This window comes from Alternaria burnsii (assembly GCF_013036055.1).
Source record: "Alternaria burnsii strain CBS107.38 chromosome Unknown 705, whole genome shotgun sequence".
NCBI classification, from domain to species: domain Eukaryota; kingdom Fungi; phylum Ascomycota; class Dothideomycetes; order Pleosporales; family Pleosporaceae; genus Alternaria; species Alternaria burnsii.
Genome location: NW_024066107.1, coordinates 2387809 through 2407767, shown reverse-complemented (window position 1 = coordinate 2407767; position 19959 = coordinate 2387809). Strand labels below are relative to the sequence as shown.

The 19959-nt window shown below is 52.5% G+C and overlaps 10 protein-coding genes across 10 annotated transcripts; 4 read left to right on the top strand and 6 right to left on the bottom strand.

The window, feature by feature from the left end:
- Positions 1 to 30: 30 nt before the first annotated feature.
- On the bottom strand, positions 31 to 2107 carry GT037_000849 (uncharacterized protein; the record flags this gene model as incomplete). The annotated part of the gene is made up of 4 exons (XM_038925896.1): positions 31 to 758; positions 806 to 1678; positions 1739 to 1782; positions 1848 to 2107. The coding sequence occupies 4 exons, from the start codon at positions 2105 to 2107 to the stop codon at positions 31 to 33; spliced, it is 1905 nt and encodes a 634-aa protein (XP_038791752.1).
- A 1417-nt stretch (positions 2108 to 3524) lies between these two features.
- Positions 3525 to 3890, top strand: GT037_000848 (uncharacterized protein; the record flags this gene model as incomplete). The annotated part of the gene is made up of 1 exon (XM_038925895.1): positions 3525 to 3890. One exon carries the CDS (start codon positions 3525 to 3527, stop codon positions 3888 to 3890), a length of 366 nt encoding a protein of 121 aa, XP_038791751.1.
- A 912-nt stretch (positions 3891 to 4802) lies between these two features.
- On the bottom strand, positions 4803 to 7003 carry GT037_000847 (uncharacterized protein; the record flags this gene model as incomplete). Its single annotated transcript, XM_038925894.1, has 4 exons — positions 4803 to 5762; positions 5811 to 6557; positions 6817 to 6909; positions 6935 to 7003. The coding sequence occupies 4 exons, from the start codon at positions 7001 to 7003 to the stop codon at positions 4803 to 4805; spliced, it is 1869 nt and encodes a 622-aa protein (XP_038791750.1).
- Positions 7004 to 8616: 1613 nt separating this feature from the next.
- GT037_000846 (uncharacterized protein) lies at positions 8617 to 10082 on the bottom strand (the record flags this gene model as incomplete). Its single annotated transcript, XM_038925893.1, has 2 exons — positions 8617 to 8830; positions 8881 to 10082. 2 exons carry the CDS (start codon positions 10080 to 10082, stop codon positions 8617 to 8619), a joined length of 1416 nt encoding a protein of 471 aa, XP_038791749.1.
- Positions 10083 to 10573: 491 nt separating this feature from the next.
- GT037_000845 (vps36-domain-containing protein) lies at positions 10574 to 12458 on the top strand (the record flags this gene model as incomplete). Its single annotated transcript, XM_038925892.1, has 3 exons — positions 10574 to 10674; positions 10725 to 10860; positions 10914 to 12458. The coding sequence occupies 3 exons, from the start codon at positions 10574 to 10576 to the stop codon at positions 12456 to 12458; spliced, it is 1782 nt and encodes a 593-aa protein (XP_038791748.1).
- Positions 12459 to 12920: 462 nt separating this feature from the next.
- GT037_000844 (uncharacterized protein) lies at positions 12921 to 14037 on the top strand (the record flags this gene model as incomplete). The annotated part of the gene is made up of 3 exons (XM_038925891.1): positions 12921 to 12940; positions 13006 to 13250; positions 13301 to 14037. The coding sequence occupies 3 exons, from the start codon at positions 12921 to 12923 to the stop codon at positions 14035 to 14037; spliced, it is 1002 nt and encodes a 333-aa protein (XP_038791747.1).
- Positions 14038 to 14270: 233 nt separating this feature from the next.
- On the bottom strand, positions 14271 to 14742 carry GT037_000843 (uncharacterized protein; the record flags this gene model as incomplete). Its single annotated transcript, XM_038925890.1, has 3 exons — positions 14271 to 14308; positions 14355 to 14405; positions 14454 to 14742. 3 exons carry the CDS (start codon positions 14740 to 14742, stop codon positions 14271 to 14273), a joined length of 378 nt encoding a protein of 125 aa, XP_038791746.1.
- Positions 14743 to 15973: 1231 nt separating this feature from the next.
- Positions 15974 to 16132, bottom strand: GT037_000842 (uncharacterized protein; the record flags this gene model as incomplete). The annotated part of the gene is made up of 1 exon (XM_038925889.1): positions 15974 to 16132. The coding sequence occupies one exon, from the start codon at positions 16130 to 16132 to the stop codon at positions 15974 to 15976; it is 159 nt and encodes a 52-aa protein (XP_038791745.1).
- A 380-nt stretch (positions 16133 to 16512) lies between these two features.
- On the top strand, positions 16513 to 17304 carry GT037_000841 (trypsin precursor; the record flags this gene model as incomplete). The annotated part of the gene is made up of 1 exon (XM_038925888.1): positions 16513 to 17304. The coding sequence occupies one exon, from the start codon at positions 16513 to 16515 to the stop codon at positions 17302 to 17304; it is 792 nt and encodes a 263-aa protein (XP_038791744.1).
- Positions 17305 to 18418: 1114 nt separating this feature from the next.
- On the bottom strand, positions 18419 to 19879 carry GT037_000840 (uncharacterized protein; the record flags this gene model as incomplete). Its single annotated transcript, XM_038925887.1, has 1 exon — positions 18419 to 19879. The coding sequence occupies one exon, from the start codon at positions 19877 to 19879 to the stop codon at positions 18419 to 18421; it is 1461 nt and encodes a 486-aa protein (XP_038791743.1).
- Between the last annotated feature and the right edge of the window lie 80 nt (positions 19880 to 19959).

Sequence of the window (19959 nt, the reverse complement as noted above, 5' to 3'; positions counted from 1 at the left end):
GGTGAGATTAGGCTTGATTGTCGAAGACAGCTACATTCCTAAATTCCATATGAAGTCCAAGGTGCCATCACCCAAGCACTGTAGACCTTGAAAGTTGTCCATGCTAAATGACATGAGATTTGAGTCGAGTGGCAAGCTGAGCCAATTTTCATCTGACGTATCGATTTCTGGCACTTGCTGGAGATCCACGAGTTCGAAATGATTCGCCTCCAGCGAGGCAGCGAGGCCCGGGAACCGAGAAAGATCAAAATTCGGAGGTGTGATATTTTGCGGCCGAGTCGAGGGCACAAAATGCTCCTGTAGCCTTGTCATGTGCATTTCGAGGAGCATCGAATAACGGCCGCCCAGATGGAGGTCGTCTGGATTGCTGTTCTTCAGCGCCACTATGACTTGCGTCAGGACCTCTAGTGCACCTTGCAACCTAGCCGGGCTGACCCCCAATCCAAGGCCTTTCAGGAGAAATATGGAAGCAGTCGTGATGTGCAGGAAGGTCCTTATCGTGCAAAACCGTAAGAAACCCAAATCATACAGCTTAATAGCTATCTTGAGTGTATTCAGCGTGCTATTGATGACTTCCTGCACGTGCGCAAAATCGGTGGGCGTAAGCTGAAATGACGCAGAACCTGAGACAGCGCTGCTCGATTCAGCCAGGGTGCGAAACAAAATGGCTTGAAGTCCTAGAGAATACGTGTGCATCCGCGTACTCTCATACTCGAGAACGAGGAGGCTGCCGAGGTACGTATCACTTGCTGTGTGGCCTGCTGTCAGCTATGCGAGATAAGAAATGATATCGGTTAGCACTCACAGAGGGTGTCATCATGGTCTTTCGACCAGGCGGTGAGTAAGGTCTGGATATGCTCTGTCATGCTGATATAGCGACCGCTGCGGATGATCTGAGATGTCGTGGTAGGGTTAGGGAAGAGCAGATCTGATATAGACCTCACGATTTTAGTCAATCGTGTCCACGCAGTGAGAAACGGAGTCCATGCGCGTCTCTGTATGTCGCTGCCCGCTTGAGAAGTATCCGAACATACCGCCGAATGGCTGTTGCTAGGTGTCATCATTGACCGGCGGCCAAGTCGTGAAGAGAGCTGCTCCTGGTAAACATACAAGAGTTTGGCCAGCCAAGTCTTATGTTGCGCGACTCGACGCTCGCATTGCGCTAACCTCGTATTTGCGCTATCATGCTCGTCTTGTTCGTCAAATATGCCGAGTTCATTGCCAAGAGATAATGCGCAACTAAGCACCATCCAACACATCCGGTCTGATCTGTTGGCCGGTTCGATCACGTCCTCTCGCCATCGTGTCCTAGAAGGGCTGTCAACTGTGCTCCCGTCCTGATCACGTCGATCTTTCACAGTGAACAAGATATCTGAATCCCAGCCGTCACTGGGTGGAGGCGCGTACAGAGCTCGAGGATGCCAGTCTGTCAACAACAGCAGGGCCTCAATGGTACCCAGCGTTCGCGTCTTGGCCTTAGAGTATTTCTCCAATCCCAATACGAGGCGCATAAGTAGGTGCTGGAAGTGATCCCATAGTCTCTGGTGGATCAAATAGCCTCTTGAATGCCCTCCGATAGTAGGCAAAGTGTGGTAGCGAGAAGATATGACCAGTATCATACAAGTGAGGACTGGCTCATGCGTCACTAACAGGTAGTGATTCGACCACTCTGCGTAGACTTGATGTCTGTGAGCTATGCTTCACAGAATGAGCGGTGGGCCGAAGCGGAGGAACTCACACTCATCCAAAATCGGACACAACGGTGCAACGTTCTTGAAGAACCTACGTATTAGATCAGCATTTAGCTCCGCCAGATCGAGGCTGGGTGATCACACATGTCCAAGTACCATACGATCTCTGGAGCTGATAGCCAACCCATACGCACAAAGCGATAAGCGTTCCAGGTGTCAGTGAGTTCATTTGAAAGGTCCGGCAACATGTTGGAACTTAGATTGGCAACGGATGAGAGTGGTGTAGAAGCTGCGTTAGTAGCGTGCTGTTCAATAGGCACCGGCACTCGTGCACCATTGACTTCTCTTTCTTCGCGTTGGGCTGCCTCGAAGAGCAGATTCAAAGCGTCGTTGCCGTTTGAGACGACGGTGGTCATCATAGTATTGTTCAAGTCAGCACTGATGGAATCTTGAGAAATATCCCCTGCATCATCGCGCTGTACAGCACTGTGCGTGCCTAGGTCTATACTATCTTCTTCGCCATCCTGACTCTGGCTGACGCTCTGCCTCTGCCGTCTTGGGCCGTGTCTTGTCACGGTATATGTGCAAGGGCGCATCTCTCTGCGACACTTAGCGCATGGTAGCCCAGCGGCATACTCCTCCGCCGTGATCCTGCATTTTGCCTTCTTGTTCCGGCAGGAGATGCATGCTTGTCACAAGTTAGCCCCGAACGTGTGTAAACCTTTCGTATAGTTCCCACCTTTGTATGCTCGGTGATACTGTGGTTCGGCTTGATCACCTGGCCTGTTTCTTCCAATCGGTCCAGGGTTGCTTCGGTCGTGGTCCATAGCGAATATTCGTAACACTCAGCATCGCAACGACTCCAAGGAAAGCAACGGAAACTTAAGTGTTCTTGAATAGGCCCGGCTGTCCCGTTTCGATGTCTGCTTTTGCGGGGTAGAATGTGGAGGTGGCTGCGGAAAGCACCGGATACTTTGCCAGGCCGTCCACGCGGGGAAGGAGCGCGCAGACAACGACTTCTAGCCTGACACTGCATTGCTGGTGTGACGTTACTCAGCATGATTGGATACATGAAGCTTGCTCCGACGGACGACATCTTATGTGCGATCGTTATCGGAGCACGTTCGTGACTGCGGACGCTTCAAGGAGAACGCCGACAGACTGTCACGTGATGGCAATGGCGGCAGGTGGTAAACAGGAAGGCGCACCACAGCATCCTCAAAACGGTACCACGACAGACGGCGGATCGGGCAGGAGAACTAATTTCCAGTGTTCTATGGTTATATGTGCTCAGTTGTGGCGGCTTGTAGAATATGTTCTGATTGGTTGCCCGTTTCTCGACGCAGGGGTGGTCTCCCAATTGTCATACCTATTCTAGATCCCAGTTTCCCGTAGGCTGAAGGACCATGATCGTTGGGACAAAGAAACTCAAAACGAATTCTCGACCCTTTCTTGCTTGACTTCCCTTCGCAAGTCCACCGATTGCAACCGTTAGATATAGGTGAATTGGTTCTCGTGATAAAAGTCCTCGCTTCGCGATCCATCCCTAAAGCGACATAGCCACGGCAAATTAGGCCTACTAGCTGAACGCCGTACGCTTGTGGCAGTTAGAACCAACAGGCCATTCAATTGATTTCATCCTTTTTGTGACTGCAAATGATACCCTGTAGTGATTACCTCTGGAGCTAGATATATAAGAGCGTACCAACCTAGACAGCATTCGTCTCCCAGCCTTCTAGCCACACTCTGAACCTCAAATATAGATACACTTATCCTATTCGCATCTCATACCACTCGTTACCAACTTCTCACAGATTGGTGAATTCGTCCAAGATGGTGCTCCCTTACTTCACCGCCCTCGTCTTCGGTACCATGCTTCCTGGCCTCAACCTGACCCAATACGCCGACCACTACGACAACGTGCACATCCCACTCGTCAAATCGCTCACCGGCCCAAACTTTCCCGCCGTGCACACGCGACACTACTTTGGTGGGAATCCCGCCTTTGTAAACGCCAGTTATCCTGTGGATTGGAACAGCATGGCGACCATGGAGTTCAGAGACCAGGCGCATGCGCTGACATTTCTAAACATTATCGGTCAGCCGGCAGCGAAGGCCAAGATCGAGGAGGACGAGCATTTATTCATGGCACATGCGCCGAGGACGGTGATTGTTGGGACAGATGGGAGCGTTTCGTGACCATGAAAAGTGTGCACGAGAGGGGAGTGTATGTATAGGAAAGTTGCATTTTAGAGTTTTGATCATCATGGTTTCGAGGCACGGTATGGATGAATGGGGTAATACGCGCAAAATGGACGTGAACAGACAACTTGAAGTAGACTACGATGTGAGATGATGTAACATCTCTCATCCAAGAAAAGTAGTATTGCGCCCAAAGTGTTCTCCCCGTTTGCTTTTCAATGGGTGCCGAGTTCGGTACAGGTACATCTGAAACTTCGTCGAGGAGGAGAACACGTCAAAGATATAATAGTTGATTTGTGAGAAAAAAGCCGCCTTGACCTGCCTCTATACTTCCGCTTATGTTGCGCTCATGTGTGCCGCATACTAATCGACATACGTGAGACTCGCGTGGGCATCTGGGAAATCCCGATGATTAGCTTAAACATATAAAGAGCATTTCAGTAGAAAGGAAGGCCTGGATGAGCAAAAGGTCAGATGTACGCAAGATATCTCTCATTTTGCCTACCCTCCACTCACTTCCCCGTCGTGTTCCCCCCTCAGCCCCCGTATTGAGCCCCATTGTGTATATCATCTAGAATCCTCCGTGGCATATTCAAGCACCCAACACCCCGTTGCAACATGTCAAACATCCTGTAGTAGATCCAACTCAAGCGCAACCCGAAAAAAAAAGAACCCGCCTGCCGTGATGCACTCATTGCTCCGCTGAACGCCCAACAACGCCAGTCAGATCGCTCTCGGAAGCTATGAATCCTTTTGCAACGCCAAAAGTGGGGAATAGAGAAGGTAGCCACAGACAGTAGCCACAGGGAGAACAAAGTTCTCATAAAAGAAGAAGAAAAGCGCGATGAATAGAAGCGAAGTGAAATGAGGTTGAGCGGGGTGAAGATAGCCTGTATCGTTGCTCAACCATTACCGCCTCGTGGTAACACTGAGCGTCAGCTTGGGATTCCTCTCAACCGCGATCTGGAGATCCTCATCATTCTCGATGGGGTAAAAATAATTGTCCTGTTCGTCTTTGTACTCAACAATCAACTCCTCCTCTTCCTCTCCTGGCCGCTCCATTTTCCTTCTCTCAACAAGCTTATTGTAGAGGTCGATGAACTTGAGCGAAATGGGCATACGGATGACGACGCAGTTATCTTCTTCGAACCATACTTTAATCTTGAGGGCAGAGGATGTGCCTGTGCTGGTGGCTGTGGAAGTAGAGGAGTGGTTGTGGGTCATGGGCGGTGGGTTAAGGTTTGACGAGTATGCTTGCGAGGCTGTTGACTGGCCGCGCTGGTGGGAGGGGTAGTTGGAGCCAGTTGAGTAAGGTGTGACAGGTGTTGTGGCTTGCAGTTGATCTGCAGATGATTGTCTGCTCGTTCCTTGTGATGGGTTCGATGACTGGTGTGATTGCTGTGACAGACGATACTCTTCAGCAGCGACGATATCCGGGTCTATCTCGTAGTCGCCCTGTCTTGGTGCGAAGAAACCTTTGACAAGGTGACCTTGTGTGATGTGCGGTCCTAGCTTGAGGAGGTTCTTGATGTACTCGTCGAGGTTGGCGCGGCGCCCGTTGGAGATGTTGTCCGTTACGTAAGTGACGGGCCCAGGCATGAAGGGCAGTGTTCGCTCGCCTGAGCCACTCGTGCCTGCCTCGACGGGATATGTCGCTATCAGTTGTATCTGCAGGTCGTAAAAGTCCTGGTACAGCCGCTGCAACTCCCAGTGTCGGCCATCCTCCATCTGGCACTCTATAATGAACCAGAAGATGTCGTCGGCAAAGCAGTAGCGTGGCACGCATGCCTTGATGGGTGCAAGCAAGTTGTCGGATGTGCGGTATTGGTTTCGTGGTTGCGCCGTGGAACCGTTGCGCGAGTGAGAGACCTGTATATTGTCAGCCGAGATGGGTGCGCCCGGCGTCAGCCAGCTTACCGAGCCGGCCTTGTTGTGCCCTCCGTTGCTCCTGATGCTCATGCGCTCCATGCCTTGTTGCAGCGACTGTCCTGAATTTGTCTCGAGCTTTCCAAGCGGTATGCTGCCATTCTTGTAGTCTGCTGCCATCTTTTTCCACTCTTCGACCTTGGGCACGCCCGCGGCCGTGACTGCTGCCTGTGTGTCGGCGACTGCCTGGCCCGTCGTCATGTCGCGGATCTCGATGAAGGATACGGGTATCAGGCCAGGACCGCCGAGGCGCGTTATCGGCTTTGCAACGAACCATTCGGGGTTGGACTGTGCAATGACGATAATGGCCTCGCCCTCCTTGGCCTCGAGCTCGTCGGGCCGCTCTGCCTTGAAGTCGTAGATGACAATGCCGTAGACCATGGCGCCACGCCCTCCTCCGCGTGACATGCGCATCTGCTGTGTCATGATGTCCTGGGCCGAGGGTTGGGGGCTCGTGATGCGTTCTTGGTAGCCCGAGTCGTGGGGCTGCTGTTGTTGCTGATGCGGTGTGGAGGAGCGCGGCGCAGAGCCACCACTGTCGCGCACAGTCTTGCCTACGCCCTCAAAGTAGGAAACGGGTACCAGTCCACGCGTGCCGTGCAGCGGATTGCAGGCCTCGTACCACTCGCTGTCGTCTTCGCGGCCGACGACGTGCAGAAAGTCGCCCTGTGAAAAGGCCAGGAAGCCAGAGTTTGGGCTGGGGTCGGCGGGCTTGTAGTCGTAAAGCGCTTTTATGACCTGAAATGAGATGGCTGTTAGCTTCGCGCTCATCTACCCCATTGGGAAGCGGGTGCCGGGGACGCGCGCATCATGATATGGCGGCATGGAGCGACGTGCAATGTTGTTCGACTCGGGCGCAAGTGTGCCGCCCATATGTAGGCGCTCACGCAATGCGCGTGGTGCGTCCAAGAGCGAACGACTGCCCCGTCCTTGTGCGCTCATGCCTCGTAGAAGAAGCAGAAGTGGGGTGCTTGGGCCCCGACGTTGATCTACGTACCTTTTTTGGCGGGACAATGGCTATAGCGTCCTTGGGTGGAATTGAAATGTGGTGCGGGCGGTTGTCCTTCTCACTCTTCATACTCCTGCGGAACTAAAGCAACACCGTTAGTACGTACGTATGCGGAGCGTGACTCGACCGGCGCAGCGGCGTGCGTGGCGGCAAAAGCAAAGCAACGCACCTTCATCGTGCAGCGTGAACGCGACTTTGCGCAGCGAACGTCCCGGTGTAGGGAGAGATCAGGAGGTCGAGGGTTGGATGTGGTCGCTCGGGGTGTGTTGCTACTATGACTGTCGACCGGGAATGCGGCGTGTGCGTGCGGGGGCGAGTACGCGGCGGGTTGAAGCTGAGTTTGAAGCGTGCACCGGCCCTCCAGAGACGATGGTGAGGCTACTTAGGTGGGCGGCGATACTCGTCGTCGTCAGGTACTGCAAGAGGCGCAGTCACTACGGGGAACAAGAAATGAGTGGATGCTCTCACGCTGCGAGGGATCCCAGCTACTGCACACCACTTGGCGATTGCTTCCTGGACCTCTGTGGCCCTCTTCTCGCGTCACACTTTGGGGCGGCGACGCTCCTGGCACGCCTCGGAACAAACGAGATGCGGGCAAAGGAACGCGTCAGATCCGCTTCCCCTTTGTTCTTCCGTAATGACTCCAAACGCTGACCCGGAATGTGCAGTGTCTACCAAGATACAAATATGCCCGACCAGGTGGAGCTTCAGCCTGCCAAACGTCTAGCTGCAGGTCCACCACAATTCGCGTCTGTCACCCGCAGCCCCTCCAACTTCCGCGTTGCTTTCATGCCCTTGCAGCCAATCACGAGCCCTACTATGAGACGATGCTAATGCCTACATTGACCATGCCATCATTTCCACATGCAAACTTAAACCCAACGCTCTCCTCCTGTCTGTCATAGATAGCGTTGTTCAAATCTTCTTCCCATGGTTAATGCTTGACGCGGCCCGAATGAAACATTTCTCACCACAGGGTCTAGCAACTATCCCGTACAATTTCACAACGCGCTTCACATGCTCAACGCAAGCTCCATGAACCAATGCATTGACAACTACACGAACGCCTGCATCCTCTGAGTGGATATCACTAGCGCCAACCTCCACTGAACAACTACGCCCTATCCAATCAAACCCTCTATGCCCTCTTCCGTCATCTCATTGGCTCAGTCAAGCCGCCCCAGCTGGCATTCACAAAGGAACATACCCAGCCATGGTCCAAACAATGGACAATCGAAAACGCGGCAGCCAACACCTCACGATCAGTGCTATGGCCACATTGTTGCTCAATCTTTGCAGATCCGTGGGACATACTGCCGTGATGCCGGTCTTGCCGACCCCACGTGCAGTCGGACATACCCGAGCCGAATGCTCTGAGACACAGGGACCACCACCATCGAGCAGCCAGCTCGAATCCTACATGACCATCTAGGCCAACTCCACTCTACCCCATTTTGTTTTCCAGTCCACTTTTTCATCCATGTCCATGACGTACCAAAAGCTCGAAAGAACCCATTTTGGCTAGTGATGAGCAACATCTGAGACATTGCATGTATGAGAAGAAAACTAGAAGATTCCGCGCATCCAACGCATCAAGCGGGTGCCCCACGTTCCGTCTACTGTCATCGAGAGAAGCAGCGATAAACACCGGAGGGGTCGTGGCTCGAGACACGAGTGACGTGCCAGGTGATGCAGGGTATCGTAGAGGATTAGTGCAATTGAAAATTCGAAATCGTAATAAGATACTGGAGAAGATGAAAGGAAGGTGCTGCTTGCTCGGAGGTCGACTCATATTTGGCCCTTGATGTCTACTTTGCTGAATGCGGCAGCACGGAGGCTTTCAAACTGTGATGCGGCTTCTCTGATCCTGACGCGGTACTGACGATCGCCTTTGTCTTCAATGACGTTTTGCGCACCGTGCGTTTCGAGGAATTCACGGCATATCTCATCATTGTCGAAACCAAGTTCGTCAGTGAGGAAACGGAGTGTGACATTTACGTATCTGCGGCTTGTTAGTGTATGACCGGCGTAGAGTCAAGTACGTATACATACCCTCTGGACATATTAGCTAGAGCGTTGAGGCGCTCACGCTCGACGAACATGTCCATGAGATAAGCGCCCATGTTTTGTGCTTCGAGATACAGTCTGAAGAACTTGTGGTAATTACCAAGAGCCAGCGAAGATCGAACATCAAGAGCATGCTTGATCCATTCGTGGGATTTGTCTGCGAGGGTTAATTCTGCCAACATGTCGTTCATGTCGGTCTTGTTGCACGTATATACGAAGTAGAGAATGCGATATGCCTTGAACTCGGCCGGATTGCCTCCCAAATTCAGCGCATAAAGTGCCTTCAACTGCGTCTGGCACTGGTTATACTCACCCAAATCTCCCTTCTCTAGTGATATCCGGGCGTGAATCTCGTACACCTTGACAGTGAAGGCGTTCTTGATGTGTTGAACAGTGAGGTCCTGACGGAGCGATTTGAATTGGTTACAGATGTAGTTGTAGTTCTTGTCCGCTTTCCACTTTTCCACTAGCATGGCCAAGGTCTTCTTAAGCACGTGGAGCGGTCGAACAGTTTCAGCCTTGGGCGGAGCGGTCAGGCGGAAGTAGCTCTTCTCGAGATTCTCGTTCGTTCCAACAACAGGTCCAGTAGGCATGTCGTCTTCGTCCTTCCGTGGCGAGCCCCAAGGGGGAGTCGTCTTGGTACCGTTGTGGCCGAGTTGAAAGCGCTGTCGTCGCTTGTCAAGCTCAGCCTGGTCAAACTTACTTGCGGCATCCGCGAGGACGTTCTTCTTCTGGCGCTTTTCATTGTGTCCGTCGCTAAAAGTCATGCGAGATGCTAGGTTAGTTTTGCGCCATGGTGGGACATTGGCTTGTGTTTGTTCGACTTGCGACTCCTCAGCTTCATGAGCATTGCGCTTCTTTGATTGGGGTGGAGATTGGTTAGTGTGTGTGACTGAGCCATTCATGTATGCAGGGTGTATGCCGTTGGCAACGGCAGTGGTAGGCATTCCCATGGCCGCCGCCCGTCGCTCCTCAAGAAGAAGCTCCTGAGGAAGAGGAAATGTGGGCCAATGGACTGCGTCGTGCGAGTTGCGCTCAGCAAACCAGCTGATGGTTGTCTTCAATCGTGCCTGCATGTCTGCTTGGGAGATGCCTGGGATGGCGTTCTGCGGATCGAAAGCTCGCCTCACGTACTCGCGAACGGCTGGAGGCCACTCGACCTTCTTCTTGGGTGTTTCGGGAGCCATAGCTGACTGCTGCCGTGTGTGAGCGTGGGCTGATTCTCTTGTATGAGTGTGAAGACTAACAGGCGCGGGCGCGACTTGGAGGGTGGTGCGTGGATTGACTGTGTTATAGGCGGGTGACTGCATTGGCCGGGACCACGCTACAGTAGCCGAGGGCAAAGACATAAGCAGGCAAGCAAAGCAGAACAAGCGAGAATAGAGTTGGCTGTTGGGTGAGTAGTTGCAAATGGACAAGAGAGATGTGCGAGAGATGGCGCGCGCGCGGGACAGGTCTATTGTGTCGTGGTGTGGAGGTGAGGGTGAAGCGACGGCCCGCTCAACTGATTTGCATCGCGCCTTCCTTGGCGATGACTAGCGCTGTGCTAACCGCAAGCATGCTAGCTTCTGGCCAATGACGATGGCTGGGCTCGGTGAATGCATGCGGAATCGGGCATCGTCGACTCGATCCAATGCGATGGCTGCACCTCGCATATCTTTACTTGCAGATGGTCTGAATGTTCTTGCATCAGCTCGACCTCACTACCGCACTGCGCCCGTCGCTCCTGCCGGAGGAGACGCTCCTTTTCGTCCAAGACGCCGTAGGGCTTTATGAGGGGTACGCGCATGTTCGCGACAGTTGCTATCCGCTGCTAATCAACCGCATAGGAAGTTCAAGATTCCCCAGTACCAGAATGGCCAGTCATACTTGACTTCACATCGTGTCTGCTACGTTGACCATAGCGAGCCACGCAAGAACTCCGTCGCCATCTTCCTCAAGGATGTCGAGAAACCAGAGTTCTATGTATGCATCGGCACATGTGCAAACGACAAGCACACAACGCTGACTGTACATAGGCTGGCTTCCTCAAGTCGTCACCCAAGATCACACTTTATCCCAAGCCCCTGAAGCAGCTATCGCGTGGCTCGCCTATACCCCCGAATCCACGAGTCGCAGCATCGTCATCAACTCCCCCACGACATAGCAGTCCCGCACCGCCACCTCCGGCAAGCGCAACGTGGGTGTGTCCCATCTGTTCCTTCTCGAACCCGGTTCCATCCAATTTCGATCCCGCGCTTGCCTCCCGCACACCCATACCGCCATGTCTAGCATGCGGGATCAAGCCGCCTACAGTACATGTAGTCAAAGCAGCCATAGCAGCAATCTCAAACAGACCAGCGCCGGGCCCGCCACCCAAAGACACGAAGAGTAGCGCTCCTGCCCCTACAAACAATGGAGGGACGTCGTCATGCCCAAGGTGTACCTATCAGAACCATCCTTCTCTGCTCAACTGCGAGATATGTGGTGCATCTTTGACAACGGCCATGGATAAGAGATTGGATACTCTTCAAGATCTCGATAGATCGCAGTCCCCTGGACCAGTCCTCTCATCACCTTTGCAGTCTGAATCTGTCGAATGCATCAAGATATCGTTTCGCGCAGGTGGAGGACCGATATTCTACGAGCGGTTGAAGAACGCTCTAGTCCAACGTAAATGGTTGCTCCAAAGCGCTCCACCAATTCCCAAGCCACGGCCGTCTTCAGGTACTTTTGACGACAGCTATACGGGTCTGTCTGACGGTTCATCGGCAGAGGTTGACCGACCTCGTGTAGTTGGCATTGCGGGACTAGAGCGACGAGGCTTGGAGCAAAGACAGAACAACGAGGCCATGATAGGCAGTGCATTCGAAGACCTTGACGCGCTGATGACTTCCGCAAAGGAGATCATAGCTCTGGCGGAACAATTCGCATCGCAGGCCAATCTAGGTACCAACGGTACCTCGGAAGCCAACACGCTGGCATCCCAATCCGCTTCCGCGCTTGGTCTGGTAACGACGAAGGACATGCTCGGTACAGGTTCTGGGTCTGAGTCGCTGTACGTATCAGAACTATCAAGGAACTTGGCGGAATGGCTTACGGACGACACCCGCGGCATACTCAAAAGAGAGGGCGGTATTATGACCTTGGTAGATTTGTGGGCTGTTTTCAACCGTGCAAGAGGTGGCGTTGAGCTCGTTAGCCCGGCCGACTTTGAGAAGGCAGCCCGAATGTGGGATACATTGAAGCTTCCCGTGCGTCTCCGCAAGTTCAAGAGCGGGCTCCTCGTTGTTCAAGGACGCGATCGCACTGATGAAAAGACTATCGCAAGTCTATTAGCCTGGCTAAAGACACTGCATCAAACGCCACCAAACATGGACGTCACTTGGGATTGGCAAGCATTTGGCAGGGGTGTCACAGCTCAAGAGACGGCAGAAAGATTCGGTTGGAGCGTCGGTGTTGCGACGGAAGAGCTGGAGATGGCTGAAGAAGCGGGCGCACTTTGTCGCGAGCAAGGTATTGATGGGTTCAGATTCTGGGAGAACTGGCTGGTCAAGATGCCCGAAGTTATTGCCAAAGTGTAGTCAAACAGAATGGAACACGCTGTCATTCGCTCGCAAAAGGAGCATGTGCAAGGCTTTTGCTGGCACTTCTATGGTAGTAAATGACAACCTTCCACCTCATCTTCAAACCACCGCTGGCAAATACTCTCCATGATCTATCTTGTATTCTCCTACAAAAGTGCCACGACCATTTCGACCAGGAGGTTTCTTGAAAAGTAATTCCGGGTCGCATGTTGTTGCAGTGGTGTATATGAGCTTCACTGCATATCCGACTGAGCAAACGCGCGTGGATCGATAGAGTGAACCCAATGCGATCAGGCACCAGCCGCATGGGCTTCCTTAGTCCAATCGCGCATTTACCGCTCCTTCCATTAGGGTGCAGGGTCCATCTGTATTGTGCCCTCGTACCCCACAGCATCGGGCCTCACTTGCACAAGACCTCTCCTGCACCTACTGATCTTCCGTCAAATTCAACTGGCGAGTATGGCCTTCACATCGACTATGTGAGTGTTCTTGAGTCTCGCAACCTGCTATACTTTTGTTACAGTAACTGACATGTCGGGTGCAGGATGTGCGCAGGTGACACCAAGACTATGCAAGCTGTAAACAGCAAAGGCACAGGCAAGAGCGCAGGCAAGAGCGCAGACGCGAAGCGAGCCATAGACGGAAGCGGTTCAGAGTCTCCGAGCAAATATCAGAAGACAAAGGCTACCACCATTGAAGATGCAGTTATGCCAGAAGAGGTCAAAGAGCCTGTGGAAACACGGGCGGGAGATCCAGATCAGGTGTTCAGATTTATGGATCTACCAGGGGGTTGGTCACTGCCACACATTTCTGAGCTGAGATGTACTGACTGTAGCCAGAACTTCGAAATCGCGTATATGGGATGGCAGTAGAGTGGAGCTATCGCTGCTTCCCAATGACATACCAAAAGCCAAAGAGATCTAGACTCAGGAAGCAAAATGCAGATGACGAAGACCGCCGAACAGCCGTCAAGCCGCTCCCTTATATAGGATTGACTCAGGTTTGTTCGCTCATTCGAACCGAATTTCGACCTCTGTGGCTATCAACACATCGCTTCCCGCTTTTCGTATTGGAGAGCTACTTCAGGGCCTTCTTCCCAGTACTCCGCCAGTCCTCGCAGATGTATGGCAAGAGCCGGAAACGTATCGAAAGCTACCATGACCCTGCTGGTACCCTCCGTCTTTGGGTCAACCAAGATCACATAAGAGATATCGATGTTTTCCCCCTCCTGAGGTTTCATCTACGATTTCCTGCCTATACCATGGATATCATGTGCGCTCAGCCTGAGATCAAAGCCCCTCTCACGAAGTTCTTTACAGCCCTGATCAACAACGCTAGTTTCACATGGGTCAAATACATCAAGCAGCAGAGCATTACACAGGTTGTATTGAATGCCGAGTTCTATGCAGGTCAACCTCTGAGAGCGGCACTGCATGTGGTGATTAAGCAGAGGCAGATGTCGGATTGGGTTGAGCCAGGTGGGCATTTCAAGGCTCCCCTTTGCACGGATCTTAGGAGAAGTCTTGGTATTGAACATCTGAACTGCCACGTCGACTTTGGTATAGATTATTGGTAACGGGCAAGGCAGGTACCATAAGCTATGACAAACTCGTCGAGGCATCGGGAATATTGCGCAGTACTAGATGGGCATCACTAGCCACAGACCTTTGAGTCCTCTGCAGCATAATCGTATCTTGTCATTATCGTAGACCATGATGCATGACGTCATAGCATGACATTTGGCGTTCTACACCTGAATCACCATGCGACTATTTTACACACTATGCTACCGCATCACATTGATTAGGACTAAGACTGCAGCTTCACTACCACTGTAGATGGACGATCTAGGCTTGTCAGTACATGCTCAAGGTCGAAGCGGAGGATACTGACCCCCAAGAAGATCTGCGAAGACCCCATCATCCTCTGCCATCAATGCAGCATCTGTATATATTTAGCATGAGCACGACATCGCCACTATAGTTCACTTACTGGCAAACTTCAACTGGTACGAATCGCCATCCTGGCTTGCAGTAACTTTTTGCACGGGCATATCAGTGTCTGCCTTGAACCACCACACTTGCTTTGGCAGGAAGCTGCGATCCTCTACCAGCGACCGTCCGAGAATGTGACCGTTACATTGAAGACGACTGTCTTTAAGCTCAAAAACAGCTGCTTCTTTTCCCGTTTTGGCATGCGTACGGTCTTCGGCGTTGGCGTCGACCTTGGCGATCGGACTGCCATTGATTTCGATGGTGAAAGGTGCTGGAAGGCTGTCCATGTCTTGTGACGAGTAGATGCGGATTGATATCAGGATCAAAAGAAATAGTCCAAATACCCACAAGAGGTTGCGACGGCCCTTGGAATCAGCTGGCATTCGCTCTGGATAGTGGTAGGTACTACAGAGGGCTGAGATGCTGTCAGGAGTATTAGTAGCAGGATGCTGCGCCACGTACGCTGTGAATCTATGCAAGGCAGCCGTCAAAGTACCCTGTGTTGGCGGCAAATCCTATATGAGGCTGAAGGTACTGCGCTAGTGTGTCTTGCATGCGTTACCTAGATCTACTGGTCGGCGCATGAACGACACGTTGACAAGAGATGTTTACGTGTGGCAATGGCGTTATCGAGCTGGTACCGAGGTTGGCTGTGGGCGAGCGCTGAACGCAATCCCTCATCTCAGCCATTCCACATGCCGCGTACCACCAGCAAGAACACCTGCGATCTCCATACCAGAGCTACTATGCATGAGTTCCAGCGCCGTTGCGAAGATCGATACCAACTCTAGCACTCAGCCGGCTCACGCGCGCACCGCCAAGATCTTAAAGCTCCGGCCTTTCGATAGCTCCCCCATCGTCCTAACGTCTCCTGCCTTTTCTGGCTCAGAGCCGGTGACGACCAACGAACACGACAATGCGACAGTCCTTAGGCTCGCCATCTCCGAGGTCGCAATCATACGTGCCGGGGCCAAGTGCGCGAGTGTTTCGCTAGCAGCCCACGCGGACCTATCCGTTGTGGCAGGTCAATTCTCCTTCCTTTTGCCCTTCGACGTACTAGGCACAACTAAGCCAACAAGAACACACGATTCGTCCATCCAAGAATCGCATCCCATGCTGATCATGTAGGGTAATATACATACCCTGCATCGTGGTTCGCCTACATTGACATGTTACAACAACCCGGTCGGCGCTTCTGTCGGTTTGCGCACAATATGTGGCAAAATCACTTGCCTCTTCAGGAGAGAAGACGTGACAACGCCAGACACTGGGACAAGTCGTAGCGATTCAGCGGCGCCAGCGAGATTCAGGACTATGGCAAACAAAGTGCGATGCCACTTCGGCTTTACTATGGCAAGGATGTAGAACCGTTACAACCTCGTGCTATCTAGGAAACAGCGTCGCTGGTCCTACTACTCACGACATACACACAGCTATGTACACAGCTATGTACACTTTATACGAATACGTCATAATGGCATGAGACCACAAAGGAGCTATTCTTGTTTGCAACATGTTTCAAGGTGTGGCTGTGATCACAGCCCTGTGAGACCTTGAGATAAGGGGCGAAAAAGCAATGATCTGGAGAAACCGATCCGCAGAATGCAGCTGTGAGGCAAAGCTGGCCTTGATCCTGGTATACGGGAGCAACCGCTGGATCAGCTTCTCCTCTCGCATTCGCCGCCAGGCAATTAGCTTGAAAGCTTATACTACAGGCAGATAACGTACCTACATGGGCAGGATCGCCGAGCCTCCACTGGCGCGCCTAAGGTACACTGGCGGACTTCATGTTAAGAGTTTGCCAAGTCGTAGCGGACACCCAATTCGGAAGGACAAACTACACACTTAGTCGATCACGCTTGGCATCTCCGGACAACACAATCGCAAGGTTGCAGTGTATGGATGCTCTGATGCTCAGGGGACCATAGCCTGCGTATAAGTATAGGGTTGTTTCCCTTCCTTTTCTTCATCAGCCAGCTCAGTCAGTCGCTTGTCTCTTCACTTCAATCACTTTCCAATCCTACTCCGCGTAGCCTCATTCACTCGAAACAATCATCATGCGTTTCCAATCCATCATCGCAATTGCGCTTCCTGCGCTCGTCCTTGCGGCTCCCACTCCTCAGGACCCCGACTACGAGTTCCCTGAGGATGCTCCCGCTGACGACATTGTTGGTGGAACCACTGCCTCTGCGGGCGAGTTTCCCTTCATCGTCAGCCTTCAGCGCAGCGGATCCCACTTCTGCGGTGGCTCTCTGTTGGACTCTACTACCGTCATCACTGCTGCTCACTGCTCCGTCAGCTCCGTCATTGGCTCAGTCAGCGGTCTCCGTGTCCGCGCCGGCAGCCTGAACAAGAGCTCCGGTGGAACACTCGTTGGCGTATCTTCCGTTACTGTCCACCCAAGCTACCGCAGCTCGGGCCAGGACTTTGATGTCGCCATTTGGAAGCTTTCTACTGCCGTCCCTACTAGCAGCACCATCGGTTACGCAACTCTCCCTGCTTCCGGATCCGACCCCGCTGCTGGATCTACTGCAACTGTCGCCGGATGGGGTGCCCTTACTGAGGGCGGCAGCAGTCCCAGCACTCTCTACAAGGTCTCCGTCCCGATCGTTTCCCGCACTGAGTGCCGCTCATCCTACGGAACATCTGCTATCACCAACAACATGTTCTGCGCTGGATACACCACTGGTGGTCGCGACTCTTGCCAGGGTGACTCTGGCGGCCCCATTGTCAACTCCGCCAAGACTCTCATTGGTCTCGTTTCTTGGGGTAACGGCTGTGCTCAGCCCAACTTCCCTGGTGTATACGCTCGCACCGCCGCCCTTCTCTCCTTCATCAACTCTGTTTAAGCGCCCGATGAAGGGATTTCCTTACGAAAGATCACTATGACTCTCTGGGAGAGTACGATGATTGCGAATAATGACACTAGCAATGCGCTACATGGCTTGGATCATGGATCATGGTTCCTTAGACCCATGCTAAGGATACCTTCTTTTTTGTAAATATCTATCGGTACAAATATGAACCCCACATTTCAAAAATGACGCTTTGAACACTATGACATCGAGTGCCAGCATTTTCATATATTGGTATACGTGGCAGACTATTGAGATGCGTATATTTGGCCTGTTGGGATGAATTATTTTTTTGGAGTCTGGCGCGACGGCCTGTCCGAGGCCTATGCGATCGGACGACGCGCAACTCCAACATCCTATGACGTGTTATAACGGCTCTCGACCAGCGACCGGATCCCCTCAAGCCTTTTTGTTAAACAAGCTTTCCGGAAGAACCGAGAAGAAGCGACCGTTATATGGGCTGATGCTTGTGACTGACAGAATAAGGTAAAGTTTCTTCTTTTGCAGTCCTTTTTTTTTATTCATCTTTGAATCTATTTTGATACGTGTCTCGGACAAAGAGAAGAGCAACCCGTGAAGGGGAAGAGTCCGTGTAAAGGTACCTAATGCTGGGATCAAACAGCTGCAACAGCTGCACGGACGGCCCTCTATCAGAACGTGAAATACTAAAGCATGATTCTATGGAGACTGATTGTGCAGTCCTCGAGCTTGCAGCAGATGTGCAGAGGTAAAACGTTTTCGTTTCAGAAAGCATACCAGACCTGCAATGCAAAGAAAATCCTGCAGTGAAATAGAAGAGAATGCGCTAGCCATCCAAGATACATGTTCCTACCAAATGGTGAAGCATGGTGAAATTAACGTGTAGTCGGTATGAAAAATGATGGCTGTTTTTCTAATGCTCTTCCCGATTCTCTCGTATAAAAGTACACAAGAAGCCAAGTGTTGAGCTAAGTGATGAAAGAGGTTCTGCAATAGAAAAGCGCCATCATGTTGGCATATATTGGGGTATTGTATATAATAAAATGTACACGAATGAATCGAACTCACAGCTCAGTGCCGCGCACGCTCTTGCGTATCCTGGCTCTCATCTATCGCACAGAGATGACCATTAGTATCGTCCGCTTTCTCTTCGTCCCACACCAAGACTACCGTACTGAGTACTCCTTCCTAGGCTACCCGCCTGACCCAAAGCCTTTTCTCCCCTCTCCCTCTCGGCGTTCAAGTTTCCAAGACTGATACGCTTCAGAGGGCTGACATCCCGCTTGCTCGGACTAGCCCTGCGCTCAAAGGCGCCACCTAGACTGTCCCTCCCACGGCTCGCACTCCTCTCGCCATCCTTTATAAAGTTTGCACTCGCCGACTTTCGTAGAGGAGACGCAGCATGAGTGTTTATGCCCAGGTAACCGCCGTCAGTGGGTTTGCTGTTGGTCCTGGGGATAGTGGGTGCCTGGCGGAAGGGGTTGGGTGTTTGCGAGGGTCGAATAGGAGAGGAGAAGTCAGGACCTGTTGCTGTGGATGTGCTTGCATACTGCGAGCTGCTGTGGTCTTGGTGGAGGGAGGGTCTACGTCTCATGGAGCGCGTGACAGACGGAGAAGCCATATCGTCAGGGTCGTATTGTGAGGCGTAACTTGCGTTCGGGTTAGTACGGAAAGTGCGGCGGTTAACAATGGTGGTTGGCGTATATGTGACGACTGAGCTCGCGAGATCACTGCTGCTGCCCTTGACGCCGACACTCGAGTCACGGGTTCGGTTCTTTGAAATGGTCTGGATACCAACGTCGCGGCACGGCTTCTGCAACGCGGGATGAACGAACTTGCTATCGTACTCGTGAAGGACTTGACGACTGATCAGAGAGTTGTCCTTGGCCTGCTGCATGAAGGAGCTCCTAAGCCACCAAAGATGAAGCGACAACGCTGCTCCGATGAAGATAGTCGTGGTCACCCTGACACTCGGTCTCGGATCCAAGGGAGCGACTGGGAGGTTGAAGTAGTAGAGTACCACGTGTAACGGGCTGAACAAGCAGAACAACTCCAGACACAGCGGATTTGGATCCCAAACCGCCACCTCCCAAACGTCTCTGCCCTCGACAGGATGCGCCCGGCTCGCCGCGTTGTTCTGCACCAAGTTCCTCACAAACTGCATCGGGCTCGCTGCTGCAGGCGATGAGTCGACCCTGACGCGCTTCGCACTGGGTGTCTGTGGCGCAACATCGACGCTCTGCTCAAAGAGACGGTAATACCTCTTCTTGCCCCAGACCAGCCACGCATTGCCAAAGCTAGCCACACCCAGCACCAGCACAAGCAGGCCCATGATCCACTTTATCCATCCTGGGCCCTGCACCTCGTTGAAGACGCCATCGTCGTCCGAGGCCGTGGATGCGCCGCTGTTGGCTTGGGCGAGAACGAAGAGTAGGTTTGCGCCAAAGCCAATGTACAGGGCATAAGCAGATGCGAATTCTTCCCAGTCGGAGCTGTTGAGCTCTTCAGATATCCAGATGAGCCAGTCGGACAGGTCAAAGTAGGCTTTTATGCGTTCCGAGAGCGGTGCGCGGCGCACGACAGGAGGCATGGTTCGGCTGTATTACGATTATATTCCCTGGGATAGGGTTGTGGGCTGTGTAGGAGAGGCAAAGAGAAGGAGCGGCGTGG